The sequence below is a fragment of the Hypanus sabinus genome, chromosome X1 (genome assembly GCF_030144855.1).
Source record: "Hypanus sabinus isolate sHypSab1 chromosome X1, sHypSab1.hap1, whole genome shotgun sequence".
Lineage (NCBI taxonomy): Eukaryota > Metazoa > Chordata > Chondrichthyes > Myliobatiformes > Dasyatidae > Hypanus > Hypanus sabinus.
The window spans coordinates 38,866,469-38,891,265 of record NC_082738.1 but is presented as its reverse complement, the minus strand read 5'-3'; the positions used below and the strand labels follow the sequence as shown (position 1 = coordinate 38,891,265).

Genomic DNA, 24,797 nt, shown 5'->3' with positions numbered 1-24,797 from the left:
AGTCAGTGAATGTTGTAAGACCTACTGCCTGGAGTTTCTATCTAGAGCCTGCCTTCCTCCCCCACTGCATTCATACTTAGCTGCTTCAGCTGTAGAGAGCGAGTTTCTCCGGTTAATCTAGCTGTGTGGCCTACGCAGTGGCAAGATCCCTCCAGTGATGCAGTGAGGAGGCTCCATCTTTGAAGTAAGCAAAGACCTGCCCCCATGCTTGTTTGTTTTGTTTTAAAGTCTTCAAACGTCTCTTGAAAATGATTTAAATTGAAGTAAATACAGGTAATTAAATAGAAGTAACAACTGTTGAATTAAAAAACGTAATTGGAAGATAATAAACAATTGAGACAGACAACTACAGCAAAATTATTTTTAACAGTAATGCTTTCCTCTTTGCCTCCTAATCTGCAACCCTATAATCCCCATTCAAATCAATAAATTCTCAGATGCTGGCAAAGGATTGGGAGGCATTTGTTTTTCTCTTCCTGCTTGCTACCTTTACGAGAATAAGTGCTGCAGAATCACAGCAAGGCAAGGCTCTGCCACTGGATTCCATATGATGTCCATCAATAGAACAAGCTGATATATTCGTCCTAATCTGTCATGAGTCTAGGTGTTGGCATTTTGTGTGCAAGTCCTGGACTTACTGCTGTTTGAACAGCCAAGCAGCTGGCAAAATCTGACTCAATGAGCCTGCTTGCTCAATAGGACATGGTTTAAATTGGCAACCTCTTGTTTAATTGTCCAGTAGCAGTCATTGTAGCTACTCTCCCTCTTGCTTGCCTGAAATGAACTATAAAAAACAAAGCTAGTTCTCAATACCCAAAGTGCTAGGTCTGGTTCTTTTATTCACAATTCGTTCAGAGTTCATTATTGAACCTGTTAGCAGGATGAAAGATCTGGGAGTAGCCTCACCAACACCAGTAATTAGAATCAGGTTTGTTATCACTGATGCAGGTTGTGAAATTTGTTGTTTTGCGGCAGCAGTACAGTGCAATACATAAATTACTGTAAGTTACAACTAAGAAATATAAAAAATAAGTAGTGCAAAAAGTGAGGTGGTGTTCATTATCCATTCAGAAATCTGTTGACAGAGGGGAAGAAGCTGTTCCTAAAGTGTGTGTGTGTTTCTTTTGGTTCCTGTACCTCCTCCCTGATGGTAGTAATGAGAAGAGGGCATGTCCGGGATGGTGAGGATCCTTAATGACTACAAATTGCAATGGTGTTAATATGTCATTTGCTTTGGTGAACTATAGGACTATAGTCACTATCTTAAAGTTTCTCCATTCCCAGCCACTCCCAACTGCCATATTCCAGAAGAAGGAATCAGAACAGGTGATCCCAAAACAAAATGAAACCTGCATGCTAATATGACTTCAAGTACCCATGAGCTGCGGAAAAACTTTGAATGGACTGGAATTTAGAAAAGAGCAAGAATGGTATTCACACTTCTGTTGGACCTTCAGCTATTCGTTACAGGCATAAGCTACAGTAGAGGCCCCTTGGCCTATAATGTTGTGCCAACCTTTCCAACCCTTTCCTCTCACATAGTCCTCCATTTTTCTTTGATCCATGTGTTTATCAATGAGTCTCTTAAATATCCCTAATGTACCTGCCTCTACCACAACCCCTGGCAGTTCCACACACCTACCACTCTCTGCATAAAATAAAACTGCTACCTTTGACATCCTGCTATACTTTCCTCCAATCACCTTAAAATTATGCCCTCTCGTATTAGCCATTTCCACCCTAGGAAAAGGGCGCTCGTTATCCACTCTATAAGTGCCTCTCAAACACCTCTATCAAGTCATCAGTCATTTTCCTTCACTCCAAAGAGAAAAGCCTTGCACTCTACTGCTACGACAAAACAACAAAATTCATGATGCGCGTCAGTGATAATGGACTGGAGTTTGATTCTGATTCTATCCTGCATCTGGGAATGGCAGTTTTGATCCTTTGTCACAGTTTGGGAGGCAATCCAAGAGGAGGATTAGTACATTCAAAAGCTGAAAACCAGTGTTACTCTGAGCTGGTGTGATGAACCAGGTGTAAAACACTTAAAACGTACAATTTGCTATTTCAGAAAGTTATCAGCTACCTAGTTTCAGTATTTAACTTTGGAGTGGACTTTAAAAAAATAAAGAATTCTCAGGTTCTTGAAGTATTCTCAAGTGGAAACAAAAAAGAGTCCCAATCCCTTGGGTAATGATGTGTTGACAGAACAGCTGTATTTGCTCTGATTTTAATCAGGAAAGGTAAATAGATACTGATGGATACAGCCTGCAGATGATGAAAGATGCTTTTAAAACAATGGCTATATCTCAAAGATCTCCACTGTGCATCAATCCAACCAAGCCAGAACTGGCTGACTACAGTAACTTGTTGTAGATTGAAACTATATACCAGCAGGGATGGCGAATATTTTTGCGAATATTTAGGCGAATATTTTTGAGAGTGTGTGCCCATATTGGCGATCTTTTTTTTAAAAAAAAGTACAATAGAATTTTTGGAAAGCTATTGTGTAGTGTAGGCCTCCGTTAGTCTTGATAGACCATGGATTTGCACCTTAGAAAGTTTCCAGGGCGCAAGCCTGGGCAAGGTTTTTTTAATGGAAGACCGGCAGTTGCCCAAGCTGCCAGTCTCCCCTCTCCACCAATGTTGTACAAGGGAAGGGCATTAGGACCCATACAGCTTGGCACCGGTGTTGTCGCAGAGCAATGTGTGGTTAAGTGCCTTGCTCAAGGACACACACGCAGCCTCAGTCAAGGCTTGAACTAGCGACCTTCAGATCACTAGACGAACACCTTAACCATTTGGCCATGCGCCAACACGGTGGAAAGTATACATAAAGACTGACAAATAACCAATGTGCAAAAGAAGACATATACTGAGCACGAGTTGCAGAGGCCATGAAAGTGAGTCTGCAGGTTGTGGAAGTCCGTTCAGAGTTGTGGTATCCACAGTGGTTCAGGAGCCTGTTGGTTGAAGGGTAATGACTGTTCCTGAGCCATCCCTAAAGCTCCTGTACCTCATTCCCATTGGTAGTAGTGAGAAGAGAACATGGCCTGGATGGTGGGGGTCCTTGATGGTGGATGCTGCTCTCTTGTGTGAGTGCTCCATGTAAATGTGCTTAATGATTTGGAGGTCTTTGCCTGTGAGGAACTGGGCTGTATCCACCATTTTCTGTAGACTCTTCCACTCCTGCGCGTTGGTGCTTCCATACCAGACCATGATGCAATTAGTTAGGATACTCTTGGCTGTGTGAAGTTTTAAAGGTTTTAAGTTATTCTATACAAGCCACTGAGAAATTAGATGCACTGTTGTGCCTTCTTTGTGATGGCACTTATCCCAGGACAAATCCTTTAATATACTGGCAAGAAATTTAAAATTACTGACGACACATCATCATATTTTCAACGTTGCTCAATTGTTGAGTATTTCACGTTGTCGACTTTACTATGCACGAGTGCCACCTGTATAGTTGGATGCCCCCTTTGTGAAGGGACCTCTGAATTGCAGTTATCCTGGTGGGTAAGTAAAAAACTGTAAACTGTATGGTTCTCTCCAAAATCTTCCTCCAGATAAACTCAGACCCATGGGGACGTTTCCTTGCCCTCAGAAGCTGGTTAGCTGCCATTTCAAAGGACAATTGAAAGTCAGTCCAGATTTGTACTCCAGCCAAACAATGACTTGTTTCTATCCCTAGTGAATGATTGTGAAAAAAATTGTGCTGTATGAGATTCCAACATTAATTGATACCAACTTTTTATTTCCAGATATTCTTGAACTGAATCCAAATTTTAAAATTCCTTTGTGACCATATTATCTGGATTACAAGAACAGAAATGTAACCACACCACCACTATGCCTTCCTAAAGTGTAGGGAGCCTGACATTGTGGCAGAGCAGTTATTACACATATCACTGCACTTGTGGTCAAATTCTGACAGGTACAGAAAAAATGGTTCATGATTTGGTTTCAAGAAACCAGAAAAAATGTGGGATTCTGCCTCTGAAATCTCTGCCCTTTAGAAAGTTTTGATGATAGATGTACAACACACTGTCAGTGTAAAAATGCCTTGAGCAATCTAGTGCTAGTTTTTGTTATCATATAAATAAGAGCTGCTTGCATTCTGATCTTGCTGCTTGTCTCTAAATTGAGCCCTGGTCATTGTTCTAAATAGGGCTGCTGCCCTTTTATCCTTGGACTAGTTCTGTCAATTTCAAAGTTTCAAAGTATGTCTGCAGTTTACAACTCTGAGATTCTTCTTCTCCAGATAGCCACAAAACAAAGAGGAGTCATGGAAGTCAGTTCAGAGAGATACAGCAAACCCACCAAACCCCTTTCCTCTTGCACGAAACACAAGACCATCGACGCCCAACCCCCCCCCCCACACAGAGCACAACAAGAACATGTACACCCTCCTCCTCACGAGACACAAGAAAAACATTGACCCCCAAATTCCTCTCCCCTGCACAAAAAATGAGAAAGTACAGCGAAACACAATATAAAAACCATAAGACTGGGGAAAAAAGTCCATAGTCCAAAATCCCTATGTAGAAACCTCAGTAACATTCGCCAGCATTATCGAGAGAAAGGGACTTTGGGCACAGCGGAAGGCCACACAGTCTTTCTCTTCGACAGCAGAGCAATCCCACCAGTGATCAGAAGGCCATCAGGTTTGTTAGTTTTCTTTCTGATTGCTTATTCTGTAACATTTTGTGTGTGTTACTCTGAATCTCTTCTGTTTATATCTACAACAAGAGATGGCTGTCAGGAGGAAGTTACAGCCATTTACCCTCATATTACAGAAACTGACATACTTGGACCTGAAATTGGAAATCAAGTGAATGCCACTGTAGATAAATGTGCTTCTCAGTAAATAAAGTAACAGTCTCTCTAGATTTCTTTAATCTGCATGTTTTAAATGGTCAAAACATAAAATCTGTTACCATTCCAGTGCCACCCATCAGGGCATGCTCTCTTCTCGCCACTGCCATCAAGAGTCTTAGGTTCCTGAACCAGCGTGGACAGCTTCACTCACTTCAACACTGAACTTATTCCACAACCTACTGACTCACTTTCAAGGACTATACAATACATTTTCCCTGTACTTATTTATTTTTATTTGTTTTTTTTGTATTTGCACAGTTTGATGACTTTTGCCCTTTGGTTGTCTGTTGGTCTTGGTTTGTGCGTAGATTTTCATTGATCCTGGATTCTTGAATCCCGTACCCATCGAGAGACTTGTTACTGGTTTGCTTTCGTAGGAAGATAAATTGTACAGCAGCAATTGGATGTCACAGGAAGCACCACCTTGCAGTATAAAGGGGATAAATTTTATAACTTCAGTAATACTTTGGACTCTTAAAAATACAAAAAAAGCCACAGGTTATATATAGAATTTGGTCCCCAAGCTAGAATGAGCTGGTAATGCGTAAGGTACTGTAATAATATTGGCTATTGCATCCTTATGTTCAATTACTTTTCTATATTCTCCTATGTGTATAACATAGATGCTATTTTAAGCAACTTGTGTTATAAAGTATGCATAAAAGATACTTTTACATCACAGAGGAAATAACATGTACTGTCTTGTAATTCACATGAAGTTTCGTCAGTAAGTCTTATATGCTGAAATTCATAGTTTAAATCCTTGCACTGTCTAAAGCTTTTAACATAGGTGGGCCCTCTGAGCAGGCAACTATATTGGTTGAGCAGTGCTGTTTGATACTTGTGTTAGCCGTAGAACATAGTTGGCCTTGCCACTTCTATCTGTTGTGGTTATAATCTATTTAGGCTTGTTCCCATATTCTAAATAAACCAGAATAGCTAAATGTACTTGGATGTGTGGGGTCTGTTTAAAAATAGTAAAACAAAAACAACCTAATCAAATTATTTAATTGCTTAACAATACCAGGATGTGCAGTTCTTATCACTTCCACTTGAAAAGCACGTTTAAGAATTATAGATTTAATTCTGATAATGTCAACAACAGTTCTGGAAGTGATTTTTCCAGCTGTTTGTACAGCAGCTATCCCTATGACGCCGATTTAAAAAAAATTACTCCACAAGAAGTCCTCTGAGGGAAGAGATCTTGTCTTAATTTGTTCAAGTAGAATTCACACAATTTTAATGTAGAATCAAGCTGTTTGGTCCAAGCAGTCCGTATTCGTGTCTTAAACGGTGAGAATTTTCAAGGTGTTGCTGTTCAGAAGAACCTAAGTGTCTTTACACACAAATCACTGAAAGTTAACTCAAGGGTAGATGAAGAAATTTCAGATTCCTTTGATTATCACATATACATTTAACATGCAGTGAAATGTGTTGTTTGCATGAACAATCATTCCAGTGCCAACATAGTATGCCGACAATGGTCAGCAGGACAGCAATATAACAAGAAAACAAAACAACAAAAACTGCAAATCAAGCCCCTTTCCCACCTTCCCCTACCCACCCATTCACTCAAACAGACTCACTGAGACCACCCCTGGGCCTCGGGCTCTCAGACTTGCATACATCAGGCTTCCAACCTCCAGTCCTGCCCTGGTCTTGCGGGCACCAAGACTCTGACTTCCCGACTCGGTTTCTTAGCCCAGAAGGCAATGAACTTCAGAAATCTCTATGCTGGAGGCGTTAGCAAGGTTCAATTGCAAAGGATAATCAAGGACGAAATGGATATATATTTTGAAGGAACCATGCTGTATGTGGTCAGTGCAGAAAAGTGATATTGCAGTGAAAGGTCAGGCACAAGGAAATAAATTGCCTTGATTTTCTGTGTTCTTATTTAAACCTGATCCCATATAGTGGCATGCAAAAGTTGGGTACCTCTGGTCAAAAGTTCTGTTACTGTGAAGTGAGTAGAAGATGAACTGATCTCCAAAAGTCACAAAGTTATAGATGAAATATTCTTTTCAACATTTTAAGCAAGAGTAGTGTATTTTTGTTTTGTACAATTTTAGAGTGTGAAAAAAAAAGGAAAGGAGCACCATGCAAAAGTTTGGGCACCCCAAGAGATTTGAGCTCTCAGATAACTTTTACCAAGGTCTCAGACCTTAATTAGCTTGTTAGGGCTATGGCTTCTTCACAATCATCATTAGGAAAGGCCAGGTGATGCAAATTTCAAAGCTTTATAAATACCCTGACTCCTCAAACCTTGTCTCAACAATCAGCTGCCATGGGCTCCTCTAAGCAGCTGCCTAGCCCTCTGAAAATTAAAATAAATGATGCCCACAAAGCAAGACAAGGCTATAAGAAGATAGCAAAGCGTTTTCAGGTAGCCATTTCCTCAGTTCGTAATGTAATTAATGTAGTTAGCAGGAACAGTGGAAGTCAAGTTGTGGTCTGGAAGACCAAGAAAACTTTCTGAGAGAACAGCTTGTAAAAGACTTTCAGGAGGATTTAGCAGACTCTGGAGTGGTGGTGCACTGTTCTACTGTGCAGTGACATCTGCACAAATATGACCTTCATGGAAGAGTCATCAGAAGAAAACCTTTCTTGTGTCCTCAACACAATATTCAGTGTAAGAAGTTTGCAAAGGAACATCTAAACAAGCCTGATGCATTTTTGAAACAAGTCCTGTGGACTGATGAAGTTAAAATAGAACTTTCTGGCCGCCATAAGCAAAGGTATTTTTGGAGCAAAAAGGGTGCAGAATTTCATGAAAATAACACCTCTCCAACTGTTAAGCATGGGGGTGGATCGGTCATGCTTTGGGCTTGTGTTGCAGCCAGTGGCACGGGGAACATTTCACTGGTAGAGGGAAGAATGAATTCAATTAAATACCAGCAAATTCTGGAAGCAAACATCACACCGTCTATAAAAAAACTGAAGGTGAAAAGAGGATGGCTTCTACAACAGGATAATGATCCTAAACACACCTCAAAATCCACAATGGACTACCTCAAGAGACACAATCTGAAGGTTTTGCCATGGCCCTCACAGTGCCCTGACCTGAACATCATCGAAAATCTGTGGATTGACCTCAAAAGAGCAGTGCATGCAAGATGGCCCAAGGATCTCACAGAACTAGAAGCCTCTTGCAAGGAGGAATGGGCAAAAATCCCCCAAACAAGAATTAAAAGACTCTTGGGTGGCTACAGAAAGTGTTCACAATCTGTGATACTTGCCAAGGGTGTGTTACTAAGTACTGACCATGCAGGGTGCCCAAACTTTTGCTTCGGGCCCTTTTCCTTTTTTGTTATTTTGAAACTGTAAAAGATGGAAATAAAAAAGTAATCTTGCTTAAAATATTAAAAAAATGTGTCATTTTAACTTTATGCCTTTTGGAAATCAGGTCATCTTTTACTCATTTAGCTATTCACAGTATGTAACAGAAATTTTGACCAGGGGTGCCCAAACTTTTGCATGCCACTGTATGTCTGTTGAGTTCCTATATCCCTTCTTTCTACCATACATCTGACCTATTCTTTAAATTAGCAATTTAATCAACATTTAGTGATGTCATACATTTGCTATCAATATGCAAAAAACACCTGCTTTTCCTTACACATCTGTATAAACTCACTCAATAATCCCTTTCTTTATTGTTGTATCTTGCACAATCGTATTGCTTCAACAATAAAATGGAACCCAATAATATTAATTCAGTGGTAACATGGAGCCCAAAGCCTCAGACAGTATTACAATTCATCTTATCTTTGGGTTTCCTGTAGATACTCCTCTGTATCTCTGTTTTTATTTTTTTATACATAAAATCTAGCTTAACATTTTTAATGATTTTTATGTACGTGAGCTTTCAATGTATGCAAACAGTCCTGAAATGGCTCTTGACCTCAAGCATTGACTGTCTGTTCCCCTCCCTAGATGCTGCTTGACCTGTTGAGTTCCTCCAGCAACTTATTTTTTGTTCCAAGCCTGTCTGTTTTTCCTATCAGTCAACCTGAACCTGTCCCAAAATAATTATTTTAGTCTACCAAAATACAGTTTTATACTGACTGGCATTACATTCCATCTGTCACTCTCTTTTATGTTTGACCATCTTACAAATTTTTCTTCTTCTGTTTTTAATCTTATTCAGTGATACAGTATGGTAACAGGCCATTCCAGCCCCATGAGCTCACTCTGACCAATTACACCCATGTGATCAATTAGCCTACTAACCGGTGTATATTTTTGGAATGTGGGAGAAAACGGGAACGCCCTAAGCACTGCCATTCCCTTTCTCGATTTATCAATTTCTTTTGAGGTCATTGGAGATCCAGTGGGAAGCAGTCTGGTGTTTTCCATGTTTCTAGTGGGTATTTTGAGAACCCCAGGAAAAATATGAACCGGTTTGCTCAGTTTCTTAGGCTTTACATGTCGCCAGGGCTTTTGGCTTTCTGAGCGGATCTCTTTAATAAAAAAAAATGTTCCACTGAAGAGACTGTACACTCAGCTGTTGTTTCATTACAGCACTTACACAATTCAAACCTATGGCATCTGGTTCCTTAATCTGCCATGGCAAATGTGTGTTCAATATTTCACCGACTGCTTTCATATTCTGTATCCCGTCTGTTGCTACAGTACACAGTGACAGTGGCCTGTAAAGCATGTCAATAAAACATTTTATTTGAACCTTGAGTTATTTTACCCAATGTTGGATAGAAACCCATCTTTAGTCATGCTATTTTATTGCATCATTTGGGATACTTTATTCAAGTTAAGGACAGTTAATAAGACTTGCTTTTACAAAATTAATTTATTTTCCCTCTCTGTTTCTTTTACTGCTACAGTAAAATCCCAACAGGATTGCTGACCCCATTGCCTGTGGTTAATACTCATTACATAGATCCAATGCCTCTTACAGAACTTCAATGCACTGGAAATTTGTTGTGCACTGTAATCTGTGAAGCAGCTTTTCAGATTCTAGCCAGGAGATTGCCAGTTAATGCCAAGCTGAAAATTAAATCTAAACCCATGGCACTCTGGGCTCTTCTTACTTGAGCACCGTTGCTACACAAACTGCTGACGAAAAAGGAGAAAACAAGAAGAATGGAAAATGGTATTATGAAGAGTTAATGTGTTTTGCCATGATAGGCAAAAAGATAAGAGATTGCATGACTTTTTTTTTAATGTTTGTCACGTAACAGCCAGTGCAGCTGTTGTAATAATGAAAGCATAATTTTTTGCATAGCAAGATGATAATGGCCAGATAATCTGTTTTAGTTGGGTAATGTTAACCAAAACACCAGAGATCTCGCTTGTTCTGCTGTGGCATCTTTTCACCTTGAAGGATCAGACAAACTTGGTTTCAAAGTCTGCACTGAAAGACCGTGAATGAGGTGTAGTGTCAGACAAGAACCAACCAAAGATTTCAGTGAGTGAAGTTTATTGCACATTTTATTTACCATTAATCTCCACCTTGTGTTTGCAGTTACAAACACTCTGAATGTTTATGGCTTCAAAATGATTGGGCTATGGATGCTCCATATTCAAGAACGTGCTGATTAGTATCTTTGGGCTGGTTGTAGAAGTAAAGGAGCAAGAGTGTGCCATTCAGGCACTCAATCTGCCGTGCACTGAAATCATCCCCATCTCATTGTGATACATTTCTAGAGCTGGCAGCACTTCATGACTTTACTAAAGTAGTCATATTGCACCTATAAATCTTGGAACTGAGTGTCAGAGTACTTAGCTGTGGGTATGTTACATCTAAACCTAATCGTGCAATTGTCTCATGCCTAAGCATATGTATTTCAGTGCATAGGGCACTTCCATACAATGAGCTGTGGAGATTCTCTCTTTTCTAACCAAGAGGTGAGTGTTCCCTGCATTCAGCCTTGGTGAGCTCAGTGTTAGGGGTTAATCCTTGGAGTTACTTGCTTGGAAACACAGTAACACTTAGTGCTGCATTTAGTTAGTGATTAGCTCTCTGATGGACATGCTACGTTTGTGCTAGAACGTGTGGTGACACTTACAGGCAGCCCCCAGCACATGCTTGTGTTGTGTTGGTTGTTAACACGTCGCACTCTTCACTGTATGATTCGATGTACTGTACATGATACTTAAATGAATCTGAATCTATTAGCCCTGCCACCTTTGCATTTTTGGGTAAATTCCTGGAACTTCCAACTTGCTCTGTAAAGAAACTGTCCAAGTACAAGGACAAGAAAATGGTTGGCCTTTCCTGGAGTAGACTTGGGGCCGTTTGAAGAGACAGGGCCCAGTCCAGTGAGCAAGGAACGAGCCAGTGTTTGGCTGATTTTAACTGCATGGCCTGATCGAAAAGGTCATGGAGTTGGGTTTGAGGCAAGGGATGGGCTGGTGATCAGCTTGCTGCTCTGCAAGGTTTACTCGCCTCTGAATGCACTGTTATTTGTTTACTTTTTAATTGTTTGCATGATTTGTTCTTTTTTTTAGTTGCACATTGGGTGTTCAATGGTTTTTTTTAATGAATTCTATTGGGTTTCTTTGTTTATGTGGCTGCCTGGAAGAAGATGAATTTCACGGCTTTATTAAATGGTAATTTATTGATATTTAAATGTACTTTGAAGAAAAAGCTGATAAACAAGTCAATATCCACTGCTTGGCTTGTACATTCTGACAATCAATTGAATTATCGTTGATGGTCGACAGACCTCAAGTCCACACAAGAAACTAGTCTCAGTCCTAGAGGGGAAACGTGCAAAGCAGGTCGCTTAGCTGGAATGTTTGGAATCAAGAGGAAGGGAAAACATTAATGCTAATGTTGAGAAAGTCTGATTGTTTCTGAAGGAGAGTACTTCTCTGAAATGTGCTGATTTTTGAAGTCTATAAAGGGTTGATGAATGCACACTGGTTTAGGACTGGTGTACATTTCTTTAACTGGCGCATGATGTTCTAGCATTCTGCAGAGATAAGCATTCAGGAAAGCACTCTGCAGTTCTGCTCCGAGTTCATCACCACCCTTCCCTCATCTATTACATGCTGATGTTTACCAGACATCACGCACAAGTCACGTAGCTCTTAATCCCTACGGGAAGGCCACAGCAGCTGGAGCCAAAATCCTACTAACAAATTTAGACCGATTATTAATGCCTGACCTGTATCTTCACTAAGTGAACAAGCATTTCTCCTGGGACAACTTCTCAAGAGCATATTCAAAAATTTGACAGTAATGCAATAGTGCTGAGCCAGTAGTAAACTAATAGATGGATTTTTATGATGTCATTTTCTTCAAGGTCATAAGTAATTTTGCTTTTTAACCATCTATTTCACACAGGATAATAACATTGCAGCACAAAATAAAAAAAGACCAAAATATTTTTCCTCATTTTTAAAAATAAATTTAAATATAGATGGTCAAAATCAGAGTCAAGTTTTTTTGCCATATGCACTGTTACTTAACCTGGCTCTTTCAAGTAATGTGTTATGAAAAATATACTTCTATGGTAGTCTAATTTTCTAACCCTTCATAGTTTGGTTTTTCAATTTTGTCCACTGTCTTTATACCCCTACCCTCAGCCACTTCATTATTTAGCACAGAGAGGAAATCCTTGGGCTGACTAATATTATGTTTTGTAACTCTAAAACATAAAACTAATTGAAAGAAAAACACAGGGATACTGGAGATAACGTATCTAGCATAGTAAATTTTAAATTGTTCCATTCAGGCCTAAAGATTTAATCACTGTGGAGGATTTCTTACTTGTGTGGGATAATGTCTTTCCTGACAAGGGCGGGGGGCACTCTGCTTGGCAGATGAGACTTGTGGCTATGAAATAGTCTCAGGTTCTGGGGCCTACTCGGTGGTGGGTGTAGGAATTGTCTCTGGAACTACAGGAAGTGGTTCGACAGCTCTGGATACCTTTTTTCTCTTTCTTTCTTTTCAAGTTATTATTATTATTATCCAAAATAATAAGAGTACATTGAAGTAGGTAACACTTACAATGTCTCAAAGGAAAAAAAAATTGTTTTAAAGATTGAAAAATATGGTGACACAAAAAAGAAAAAAAAAACTACTAATGCAAAGAAAAGTGAGGGAAAAAAAACAATGGACTCTGACAGGGAAATACGGGCCATTCCCAGGGATATAAAGGCGGGGCTCTTGGCATTTTCTGGACATGTTGGCATCCTGAATAGTACATGACAAGCTGCTCGATCTGCTGATCTATTCCAGGCCACCAGCAAAGCTTCAAGCCAATGCTCTCATTTTGACCATGCCTAGATGACTGACCTATATTGTAGTTCCTCGAACACCTCACAAAACCCATATAATTCAAGGGTGAGCTCATTCTGGTGCTGGTAAAAGTGGGTTAACTGGGATTTCTGCTGCACATTCCAGCTATTTTGGATGGCCATGTAGACTAGAGACAGTGTGCGGTCTTTTCTGGTGTCCCTTTGGATCACCTCTGCCTTAGTAGGGAGACTTCCAATTTTATTTAGGGAGAATACGTCAAGAGGAGTGTCCTCTTCTGCAGTGTTCAGTGATTTTTTTTCCAAAGATAAACAGGATAATCCATCAGCATTTCCAGATTAGTCGGCCGATTGAATTTGATCTTGTAATTGTATTCTCCAAGAAACAGCCCATCTCCGTATTTGTGCTGCTGCTGTTAGTGGAACACACTTCTCTGGTTTGAAAATGGACACTAGTGGTTAATGGTCAGTAATGAGGGTAAACTATCTCCCATACAGGTCCTGGTTGAAATATTTTACACCCAAACCAGACTCAAGGCCTCTCAGTCAATCTGAGCATAATTTTTCTCTTCAGCAGTAAGGGAACATGATGCAAAGGCAATAGGGTGCTTACTTCCATCACTCATATCATGTGACATGACTGCACCTATACCATTAGGTGAGGTGTCGCAGGCAAGCTTCACTGGACTATGTGGATTATAATGTGTGAGTATAATATCTGACATCACCATTTCCTTTACCTTTTGGAAAGACACCTCACACTGCTTTTGTCCATTGCTATTTCTTCCTGAGCTGTAGTAATGAGTTCAAGAGGTGGAGCACGGTAGCCAGGTTTGGCAGGAACCTATTTGTAGTAATCGACAAATCCTTAAAATGACTGTAACTGCAACTTGTCCTTTGACCTTGGGGCATTCACCACTGCTTGAATTTTCTTAGCACACTTGTATAATTCTTGTGCATCAATGGCGTGACCATAGTAAGTGATTGGTTTAAAGAATTCACACTTGTTGCGTCGTGCTCTGGGCCCATAAACCTCTAATCATTTTAACACTGTCTTGAGATTTTGGAGAAGTTCCTTGTCATCCTTACTGGTAATAGTGATGTCATACAGATAACAAAATCCCTGAGCAGCCTAGCAGTACCTGGTCCAGAGCTTTCTCCCAGATTACAGGTGCAGATGTTACTCCAAAAATAAGCCTATTATAACAATAAACCCCTTTGTGAGTGTTTATGATGAGAAACACTTTAGACTCCTCTTCCACCTCCATCTGTAGGTAGGCCTCAGCTAAGTCCACTTTGCTGAAGTGTTTCCCTCCAGAAAGGTTTGCAAATATATTCTCCATCCTGGGCAGAGGGTATTGATCTACTTTCAGTACTGGGTTGATGGAGACCTTAAAATCATGACAGATCCAGATAGACTTATTCTTCTTTGCTACTGAGGCCACTGGCGGTACCCATGAGCTCGACTCAACCTTGGAAAGAACTCCTCTGCCTCCAGGCAATCAAGCTTACTGGCTACTTTATCAATGATGGACTTTGTAAAACTTTGGTGTGGCATTTTCATTTAACACTTATACCGTTGATGTGTTTTGAGTTTTCCAATCCCATACTTGTCATACTGTTATGTTCTGTAACTCCAAAATGTGAAACTAATCGAAAGAAAAACATGGGGTGACAAGAGATAAAGTGTCTAGTTTCATTTTTACTTTAAGCAACGTGTGCACATATGTCCTGGTGGCATAATGACACATGCCTTTCACGTACTTTTACATGTAACCTGTAATGAATTATTAAACAAACAAAAAGAATTCTTAATCAAATAATATATTCACAATATTACTCAAGTATAACTGCCATTGGTTGTCCACACAAGGACATTTGCAGCCCCGTTTATGGGTTAGTGATCCCATAACAATCCTGCTGTCTTTATTCTCATCACTCACTGCTGGGGTAGTTGGAAAAGTTTACAAAGAACAGATGTGAAATCTGAAAGATTCCTTTTGCCATGCATTGTTACATCTGTTGGCAGAAAAACAAAGCTGTAAAGGGTAACTTTGTGTTACATGATGTAATTCTATTGCAAAATAAAAATTCAATATGTTTTAGCTAGAAGTATTAATTTGGCTACTCGTGAAATCAATCCGATATTATGTCACAGCATTTTGAATGTGTCTGTGCACCTTTACTGCAGACTTCCATTACATTAAGAGATGCTTAGCTACGTTTGATCAAGTTGTTGTATGCATTGAGTACGTTATTTGCATACTCTTGGAAAAATATCCTAATTACAATTTCAAGAAAGTCAGAAGTAAAATTTCTTATCAAAGTGCGTGTTTGTTACTTGAGATTCATTTCCTTAGAGTCATTCACAGGAAGATAAAGAAAGAAAATAGAATTTATAGAAAACGATACATTAACAAAGGCTGACAATGGCCAGCGTGCAAAAGGATGGACAAATTGTGCAAATAAAAAGTAATACCGAGATCATGTTGTAAAGAATCCTTGAAAGTGAGTGTGCAGGTCGTAGAATCAGTTCAGAGTTGTGGTGTGTGAAGTTATGCTGGAAGTCAGAAGCCTATTTTAAGAAAACTGTAGCTTAATGTAGGGCATTGAAAGTTTATTTTAGTTTTATTTTTATTTAGGGATACAATGTGGAATAGGCCCTTCCAGCCCTTTGAGCTGTGCTGCCCAGCAACCCACCAATTTAACCCTAGCCTAATCACGGGACAATTTACAATGACCAGTTAACATATTAAGGTATATGTCTTTGGATTGTGGGAGAAAACGGGACACCCAGAGGAACCCCACGCGCACAGGGGAAGAAATTACAAACCTGCTTACAGAGGCCGCTGGAATTTAACTCCGAACTCTGCCCCGAGCTGTAATAGTGTTGCGCTAACTGCTACATTGCAGTGCACCCAAGAATCATTATAATTTAGGAAGGGACAAAGTGTACGATGGCTGGCAATCTATGCGACACTGATGCGATTTCCAATTTCATGATGCAAACCACAACTTTAGATTGATAAGGAAAGTCAGATCAATTATTTTCCTGTGCAGTTGGTATCCTGAGCGAACTGAAAGATGCAATTCGATAGTTGTTGTACAGTTTAACTATAATAGAATACGGAGTTTTTGAATATATTTGAAGTAGCAAGTGCGTATATATTTAAATTAAATCAAGAAATATAAGTTATCTAAATTTATCTCATTTCTTGGAGTATTTGTCCCATCGAGTCTGCTCCAGCATTTCATCATCCTTCTCAACCCCATTCTCCTGCCTTCTCCCCATACATAACCTTTGATACCCTGACAAATCAGAAGAATCTATCAACCTCCGCTTTAAATATACCCAATGACTTGGCCTGGACAGCCATCTATGGCAATGAATTCTACAAATTCACCACCCTCTAGCTAAAGAAATTCCTCCTCATCTCTGTTCTAAATTATGAAACAACTGTTGAAGATCTGGAATGTTCGACTGCAAGGGGATGTGATTGTAGCTTTGAAAAGGGAGTTAGGTAAGTACTTCAAAAGCAGTTAAACAATGCTGGACGATGGAGAGAAAGTGGAACTAGTTAGTTTATTACTGCATAGAGCAGGTTTAGCTCGATGGGCTGAATTACTTTGCTGCTGTAACCTCTGAGATTCTGTAATCATTGTTAAGCCTTGGGCATTCCTGTGGCTTAGCTTCTTGCTGAATAACCTCATTGAGCTATCAGGGAGCTGATGCGTTGGATTTTCAAATACCTGAGCAAACCCTTCGGTTTCCTGATATGTGAAGAATAAGCTTCATTAGCCGAATGCTGTGCATTCAAGCCTTTAGAGACTTGTGGCTTGATGGAAAGTTAAATTTACAGCACACACTGCACTATTGAAGATTTTGTTCCCTCATGTCATCTTGCAAAAAAACAGCAAACTTCATTTGATAATGTAAGTCAAACCAGATGCTGATCAGGCTTCAGTTGGTGAGTTATTTTTAGTCTCTGTTTATTTATTTGTCTGAAAATTTCTGAAGCTACTGTTTCCAGAGATTTTGTGTCCCCTGGCATCTTTGCTTTGGTAGACATCTTCAGATATTTCTGCTGGCATTAAAAAAAATTGCAGCTCAAATTTGAGCGACCCACTTTATCTGACCCAGGGAAAGCTTTGCCCAGTATTTATTTACATTATAATTTATTTTTGCTGATGATACCTGGCTTGCTGAGTATTTCCAACATTTTAATTTCAGATTTGTAACATACATATATTTAGGTTAAGATACTTTTTCAATCCAGTCACATTGACAATGTAGAGAGGTGTTATTTTCAAGTTCAACACAGTTTTCTTACTTTGAAAAGGTTTGCAGTGCAGAAGCCACATGCCATATGTTTCAGTAGAGTTACCTGGACAACATAGAGTTATTCAGTATAGTTTGGCACAGCTTTGGGGTGATGTTATCGTGCCTCAGCAGCTCTGACTTACAAAGAATAAAATCAAGGTTTAGCTGCTACACCGTCTAGTGATCTTAATAAATGTTGATGATGATAGGTGAATAGCCTGTTGCATCTCACTTCATTGGCTTGCATGTGAAAGTAATCATATGCACAGTGTACCCTTGACATGGGCAAGTTGCAGGAGAGACTGGGAAAACAGAATATCGAAAGATACTTGGGTAGTTTTAAAGCAATCTACATGTCTGAGCTTTCATCACATTGAAAGCAATTGGAACGTCAGTCAGTGCTTGGGCAGAATGCTGGCTTTATTGGTAGAACAGTTTCAAGTTTTCTGCGCAGTTCTGTGTAATGCTGTGACACACAGATTAAAATAGTACAGGCAAAAGTGGATTGTAAATGACAAGCTGCTAAAACATCATCTAAGTGAATGATGTATATGATTATGGATTGTGGTTTTCAAGCTGCAGTTTAGACTAGAGTGTCTCAATTTTTCCCCCCTTGCTTGAACAGAAAGATTTATTCTTTTGTCCACCCCCATGAATGTCCCTGCTCTCTTCCCATCATCTATTTAAGTTATTAACAGTGAAGGTGAAGTATTTGTGACATTTTATCCTCTAACTCCACCATGTTCCTGAAGGAGGATTGAACTACTTTTTCTTATATAAAGAAGGGTCATTTGTACTTGGCATTAGCACCCAAAGACAAGTGTGAATATCAATTGCCGTATATACTATCCCCACAAATTAGGCTTCTCTGTGAATCCAGAGGTAACTATAACAAACGAGAAGCTCAAGTACACATTTATTGTTGACAATCACAGACAAATTTGTTTTCTTATCTTTTATTTTCCCAATCCCAGCTGTTCGACAGCTAATTAAATAATTTTGAAGTGTATTTGTGTTTTAATATAGGGGAACTAAGCAAACTACTTGGAACATTAGTGAGATATTAAATCCTTTTTTTGTTGTTGTTCTGGTTGGAGAATAAAGTTGGCCAGATAATTGAAACAAAGAAAAATGTGCTTTTAATGCACATTACTGGACTTTGTACAGGTCAGTTTAAAGATCTAACAGTTTAATGTTACATCTTTAAGATTTGCTACTTCAGACGGTGATGCGCATCCACAGACCTTCCTTGACTGTTTTTGGAGGTAGGATGATACGTACCATTGATTTGTGACTCAGAAGTGAGATCACGACCAGTCCACCAAGTCTGGCGCTAATTTATGTAAATATGGAGGATTATTTTGTTTTGCCATTGATGGAAAATTGTATATATGTTCTTTACAGGGATTTCTGAATGTGCTGTAAGTATTAGTAATTAAATGCAATATATTCGCAGTTATTTCATTCACTGCTCTTTGGCTGATTGGCTTTTCCTGTTGTAAAGCAGCAAGCATTTTTGGTGGATGTTTTGATATTTCATGTTCTTAGTCTCAAAGTCACGGGATTGCAAAATGCTCGTGAATGTTGCACTGTACGTTTTATTCTCATGTTTCTTCCCACATTCTTAGCAGGATTGTAGAAGAATGTGTTATAACAGCTCTTGTCTATCCTCCCTATGGTAATTTTGAGTGATTAGGTTTTTCTATGATTCTGTACTCTGCCAATTACTTTAAAGACCATAATTAAACGATTGAGGCAAGAGATTTTTCAAAGATTATGTTGACTTATAATTGGAAAATGAGAGTCACAAGGTATTAATCGGAGCCTGCGGTGCAGGCATGTACAGAATTCAGACAAAGGTGTGCAAACAATGTGTATTTCCATCCTTCTGACACATTTTACCCATGTGTGCTTTCCTATGAAAGGGGGTATATTTAACATGGAGGTTAGGAAGGCCTTATAGAAATGAGGGGTTGAGATCGTGGAGGGATTTGAGGATGGCACGGCAGCATAGTGGTTATGGCAACACTTTACCGTGTCGGCAGTCCAATTTCTGCCACTCCCTGTTCCCACCCGCGTTCCATAGTCATGCGGTTAGGCTTAATGAGTTGTGGGAATGGTGGAAGCGTGGTGACTCTTGAGAACTTCCCGCAGCACACACTTGGTCTGTGTTGGTTGTTGACACAAATGATGCATTTCAGTGTATGTTTCAAAATAAGTGTGACAAATAAAGCTTATTTTTAAAAAGTATTTCAAGACAATGCAAACAAAGTCTGAGGTGTTGGTTGACTTCTGCCTTGCTGTCAGTAATTAGTGGTTTATTCTTCTCCAGTGGCGTAATATTTTCAGCTTTCAATAACTCCAGCATTGCTCCCACTTAAAGATTGACGGATTGCAGCCTTGCAACTTTTAGATGAGGTGGTGCCAGAGAGACCGACCAGATCCAGGGGAATGTCCATGGTTGCTTGACTTGGTGGGTGGGCAAGGTGTAGCTGCTGAATAGATCATCTCAATACTATTGAGCTTCTTGCGCATGTTGTCCAGAAAGGAAGGGAGAGAGGTTTGAGGAGACTGTTAAAAATGCAGAACTGCAGCAGGATAAGACTGGGAAAGTTGTTGTATTCACACTTCTGGATGGTGTAAGGATAATGAGTAATTTTGAGAGGAAAGCAGGAGATTTCTGCTCTTGACATTCAGGAAGATCTGACAGTGGACATCTGAACTAACTTAGCACTGTATCCATTAAAATCAAAATGGGGGTCCTTATTGGGAGACAAGGTAAGAATCAAGGGACAAGTGCAGTCAGTGCAAAGATGGGTAAATTAAACAAGTTGATGGCTGCAGAAGAATTGTGCCATTGATCTGTTCCAAGTAAAGAGTAATAGAACCTCTCACAAGTGAAAACATTTACTATTATCTGCTTTTGCAGATGTCAAGAAGAAGTACGCAACATATTGAAAATAATGTGGGCGTTTTCTTTCTTTTCTGTTGTGAAAAGCAAGATAAAATTGAAATAGTGAAGAAAGTAAAGCAGGAAAAAGCATCATGATTCGTACATTGCGCACAATGATGTTTGCAAACATTTAGTTAACATCTTCAGGAAGAAAATTAAATGACGCTTGGGGAAGGACAACAATATTTAATCCAATTCCTAGTGTGCTGTACCTTTGAGTACAGTTCTGCGAGGGCTTCCATTATCTCTAAATATACCAAACTGTGTCATTTCAATGACACCTTCTACATACCATTGTTCTGTAGATTACAGAGTCAGAGTGTAAATTTGCTATTTGTGTTCTCATTCCCCTTTTCTACAGTGAATTGAAAACTTGGTATCTTATTGAATGCCTCTTTTTACTTTAAAATTGGACTGATTTTTAAAGAGAATATTATTTTGTATTTCAGCCATAGAAACGCAGAGTACCAGCTCAGAGGAGATTGTGCCCAGTCCACCTTCTCCACCCCCTCCTCCACGTGTATACAAACCCTGCTTTGTCTGCCAAGACAAGTCATCAGGTTACCACTATGGAGTCAGCGCTTGTGAAGGATGCAAGGTATGAGATAAACCTCAGTTACTTTTACTTCGTTATGCCAGTTTCAAGGGAGTGGTGCTAAATGTGATGCCATCTGCTCTTGTAGCACACTGTTTTACTTTCCTAGCCTGTGCCATTTCAATGAAGACTGCAAACGGAACAGCCAGATACAAATCCTGAAACCTAGAACATAATAGTGGCCTCTCACCATGAGAAGAAAACGAATTGTCTTATTTCTCTAAAATGTGCTTAACATGAAAAATATTGTTTTCCACCAGCAATATTTTTGAAACATACTATACATTACTGTATCTTAATAAATACTACCCCAACACTTAAATATCATCTGTTCCAAGAAAAAAAACAAACACATACCTGACAGAAGCGTAAAATTCAACCCCACCCTAATATTGGCACATTTGCGCAGATTTAAGCACAACGCTTTACGGTATAGGCGACCTGGGTTTAATTCCTAATACTGCCTGTAAGGAGTTTGTACATTCTCCCCATGACTGCATAGGTTTCCTCTGGGTGCTCTAGTTTCCTCCCTCAGTCCAAAGACATGCTAGTCAGTAGGTTAATTGGCCATTATAAATTGTCTTGTGATTAGGCTAGGATCAAATCGGGGTGTGCTGGGCAGAATGGCTCAAAGTCCTGGAAGGTCCTATTCCACACTGTATCTCAATAAATTAAAAAAAACTTTTTAGTGATGGCACCGTGGTTAAATTTCCAGACTAGTAATCCAAGTCTAGGGTTAATAATCCAGTGATGCTAGTTCAAATCCTATTTTGGCAGCTGCTGAATTTAAACTCAGTTTTAAAAAAAAATCTGGAATGATTCAAAAATGTCTCAATTTGATTACCTCCTTAATTACTGGATTGTCATAAAAATCCAAACATTCACCACTGTCCTTGATCAGAGCAAATATTTATTGGGGGTGGGGGGAATGCTCCTTTAGATGAAGTTATACTTCAAAGGCGAATGGTTGTAAAGGTCATTCATCCTAGCCTCAGGGCAACATTGCGGGAAATACTTGGCAGAACCCTAGTCCCAGCCATGTTCAGCTGCATCACTTATGGTTTTCTTACAACATGCAATCAGAAGTGGGAAAGGTTCTGATGATTGCACAATATTCAATTTTATCAACTTAAGTGGTCAGAATCTGAGTGCAACATGACAAAATCCAACAAGATAAGCAGCAAGTAGCATTTTGTGTCACAAATGTCCCAAGTAGTGACCATTTCAAATGGAGGGTGTAGCTAAATGCAATGAAATCTCGGCCTGAATCGTCGACTCTTTGTAACTCTCCGTAGATGCTGCCTGACCTGCTGAGTTTCTCCAGCACTTCGTGTGCATTAGCTTTTGCTATTTGTGGAATTTTACCATCTGCAAAATGGCTGCCATGTCTGCATGTAATGCAGTGAAGCACAAAGTCAATAATTATTTGTATGTGATGTGGATGAGGCTTAATGTAGTATAGGGCGACCTCAAATTCTGTGTCTTGAAACATTTAAAAGAAAAGTTGCTTGTCTGTCAAGAATTAACCTATTATTTGATTTATTTGCCAGGAAAAGTTGTTAGTCCCTTCCCTTTGTGACAAAGGATTAATATATCCATGTCTTTTGTTGCATGTGCCAAGAAGAGTGTGGAAAAAGTAAAGTTCTTTGGCAAAGGAATTGAGAAAAGAAACACGATCATTGTAATCAGCCTGTAGAGGAATTGTTTTGGTGGGTTTGCAAAACTGCAGCAACATGTTTTGTTGAATGAAAACGTAAAAAATAAGATTTCTTTCAGCGACTTAATCTCTTGTGGAGCTGAAAGGGAGACATTCCTTTTGATTTATAGAGTCTTTCAGTAATTTTCTTTGGGGCAAAATTGCTTTTAAGCTGCTATTGGCGGATTATTGAGGCATTTGCCAAGAACCTTTGGTTCTTGGCGAGTGCCCCAGCAACAATGTGGTTTGAGTAGAAGAGCAGAGACTTATTTCAAATCATATTAAGCATGTTCTTAAATTAATTTTGAATTTTTGATCTGAAATGTGCCAAGTGATGCATTTACTTGGGGAAAAGTGTGACTGAAAGAGTTTCAAAATAAAAATGTTAAGAAGTTATTTGTATTTTCTTAAGTCATTTGGCATGACTTCAGAGAACAATTTATCTGAGTTTCATTGTTGGCGCATTTCACAGACATACTGCCAGAATGTTTGAGTAAGAGTTATGTAGTTGAAAACTTAAGTATATTGGACTCTTTTAACAAATAATACCATTCCACATATTCAAGTGTTAACTTTACGCTTTATAATCTTAACTGGTTAATGGGAAGATTTATGCCAAACTTCCAGTGTTTATAGGATAGGAATTTATTTTATTCACTGTTTTGTTAATGCTGTCTGGCACACCAATGTCTTTCAGGGGAACAAATCCACTATCCTTACCCAGTCTTGCATATGAGATTCTAGACCAGGGCTTCTTAACCGGGGTTCCATGAGAGGTCACTAGGGGTTTTGCGACAGATTATGATTTAAAGATACTGTTTTTTGAACTTGCGCGATGCTAGTGCTCACAGTGGTAGGCAGCCCCACTAGCAATCTCATTAAAGGTCTCTCAGCCAAGTATCGCAGTGGGCAGTAGAACCATGTTCATTCTCATTCTTTGATGCAAGATAGGAGAGGCCGTTGATAATTGATGAGCGCTGTGATGCAAGGAGGGGAGGACAGTAGGTTGATAATTGGTGAGCACAATATTGCACAGAGGGGTGGATGGTAGGCTGTTGAACATGAAGTGTGCTTTCCAAGCATAGAATGGACTCGCCAACTTGGGCTGTGATGTCAGCCTGTCCCTCCCGAGTTACCTCCCCTCACCTGCCACCGACTAATTTATGGGAAAGAACAAACTCTGCCAGTGTAGCAGAAGATTGGAGGGAAATTTTCATTCTAAAGACAGTCCTGTGTGAAGAGGCCGTGTGAGATGGAAGAGGATTCCAGGTCTAGGTCTACGGACAGCTCTGATGATGAGGTTAATTACAATCTTCTGAATCAGTTCACTGCACTAGTGCAACAACAGACACAAAAAAGTCAGTGTTTTTTGAAACAAAATTGCAAAAGCTTATTTACACAACAAATACACAAAGTACAAACATTAAGTATTTACAAGACAGTGAATAAATTCAAATTAAAATATGAGTACTACTGTCTATAAAACAGTCAGTTCCCTGGGGGAGCCCACAACTCCTGGAAATCCCCCACTGTATCCACCATGACCACATGCGCCCTCTCCAAGGAGAGCCGGGCACCAGTATATCCTCGAAAGAGGGGCAGGCACTCAGCCCTGGCAGAGCCCTTGACTTTCCGCCACCTCGGCCCATGAAAGGCCATCTTGGCCAGGACCAGGAGCAAGCCCACCAGGAGATCCTGCTGGTGACCCGCTCCCTTCTGTACTGGGTGCCCGTATATGAGGAGCGCAGGGCTGAAGTGCGACCAGAACCTGAGCGGCAGCTACTTCAGATACTCAAACAGGGGCTGCAACCTCACACACTCCATATCAGCGGGTACACCGACTCCTCCCGGCCACAGAATGGACAGGTGGACCGGGTGTCAGTGAACCTGCTTAAAAGCCTATTGCCCATTGCAACACCTTCCACACCAGGTCCCCAGTGTACAGGGGAAGGACTCCTGCATAAAGAGGTTTCCACTAGGGACCTTCTCTGCTGCCAGGTGGTAAAACAGATCGTCATGGTGAGTCTGCTCGACAGACGAAGGCAAGGAAGTGAAGGGTGGGCAAGAGCAGCCTGTACAAGAAGCTCTTTGGAGCATCACGGAAGGGCACGGCAGGCATTCCCGT

At 39.9% G+C, this 24,797-nt stretch overlaps 1 protein-coding gene across 6 annotated transcripts in view; it reads left to right on the top strand.

The window, feature by feature from the left end:
* The window catches only part of raraa (retinoic acid receptor, alpha a), a 399,727-nt gene that overhangs the window by 296,882 nt on the left and 78,048 nt on the right, over positions 1–24,797 (top strand). For all 6 annotated transcript variants that reach the window (XM_059956420.1, XM_059956421.1, XM_059956425.1 and 3 more), the window contains one exon: positions 20,831–20,979. In XM_059956420.1, the coding sequence (XP_059812403.1) occupies positions 20,831–20,979 (149 nt within the window). The remainder of the gene's footprint in view (positions 1–20,830; positions 20,980–24,797) is intronic.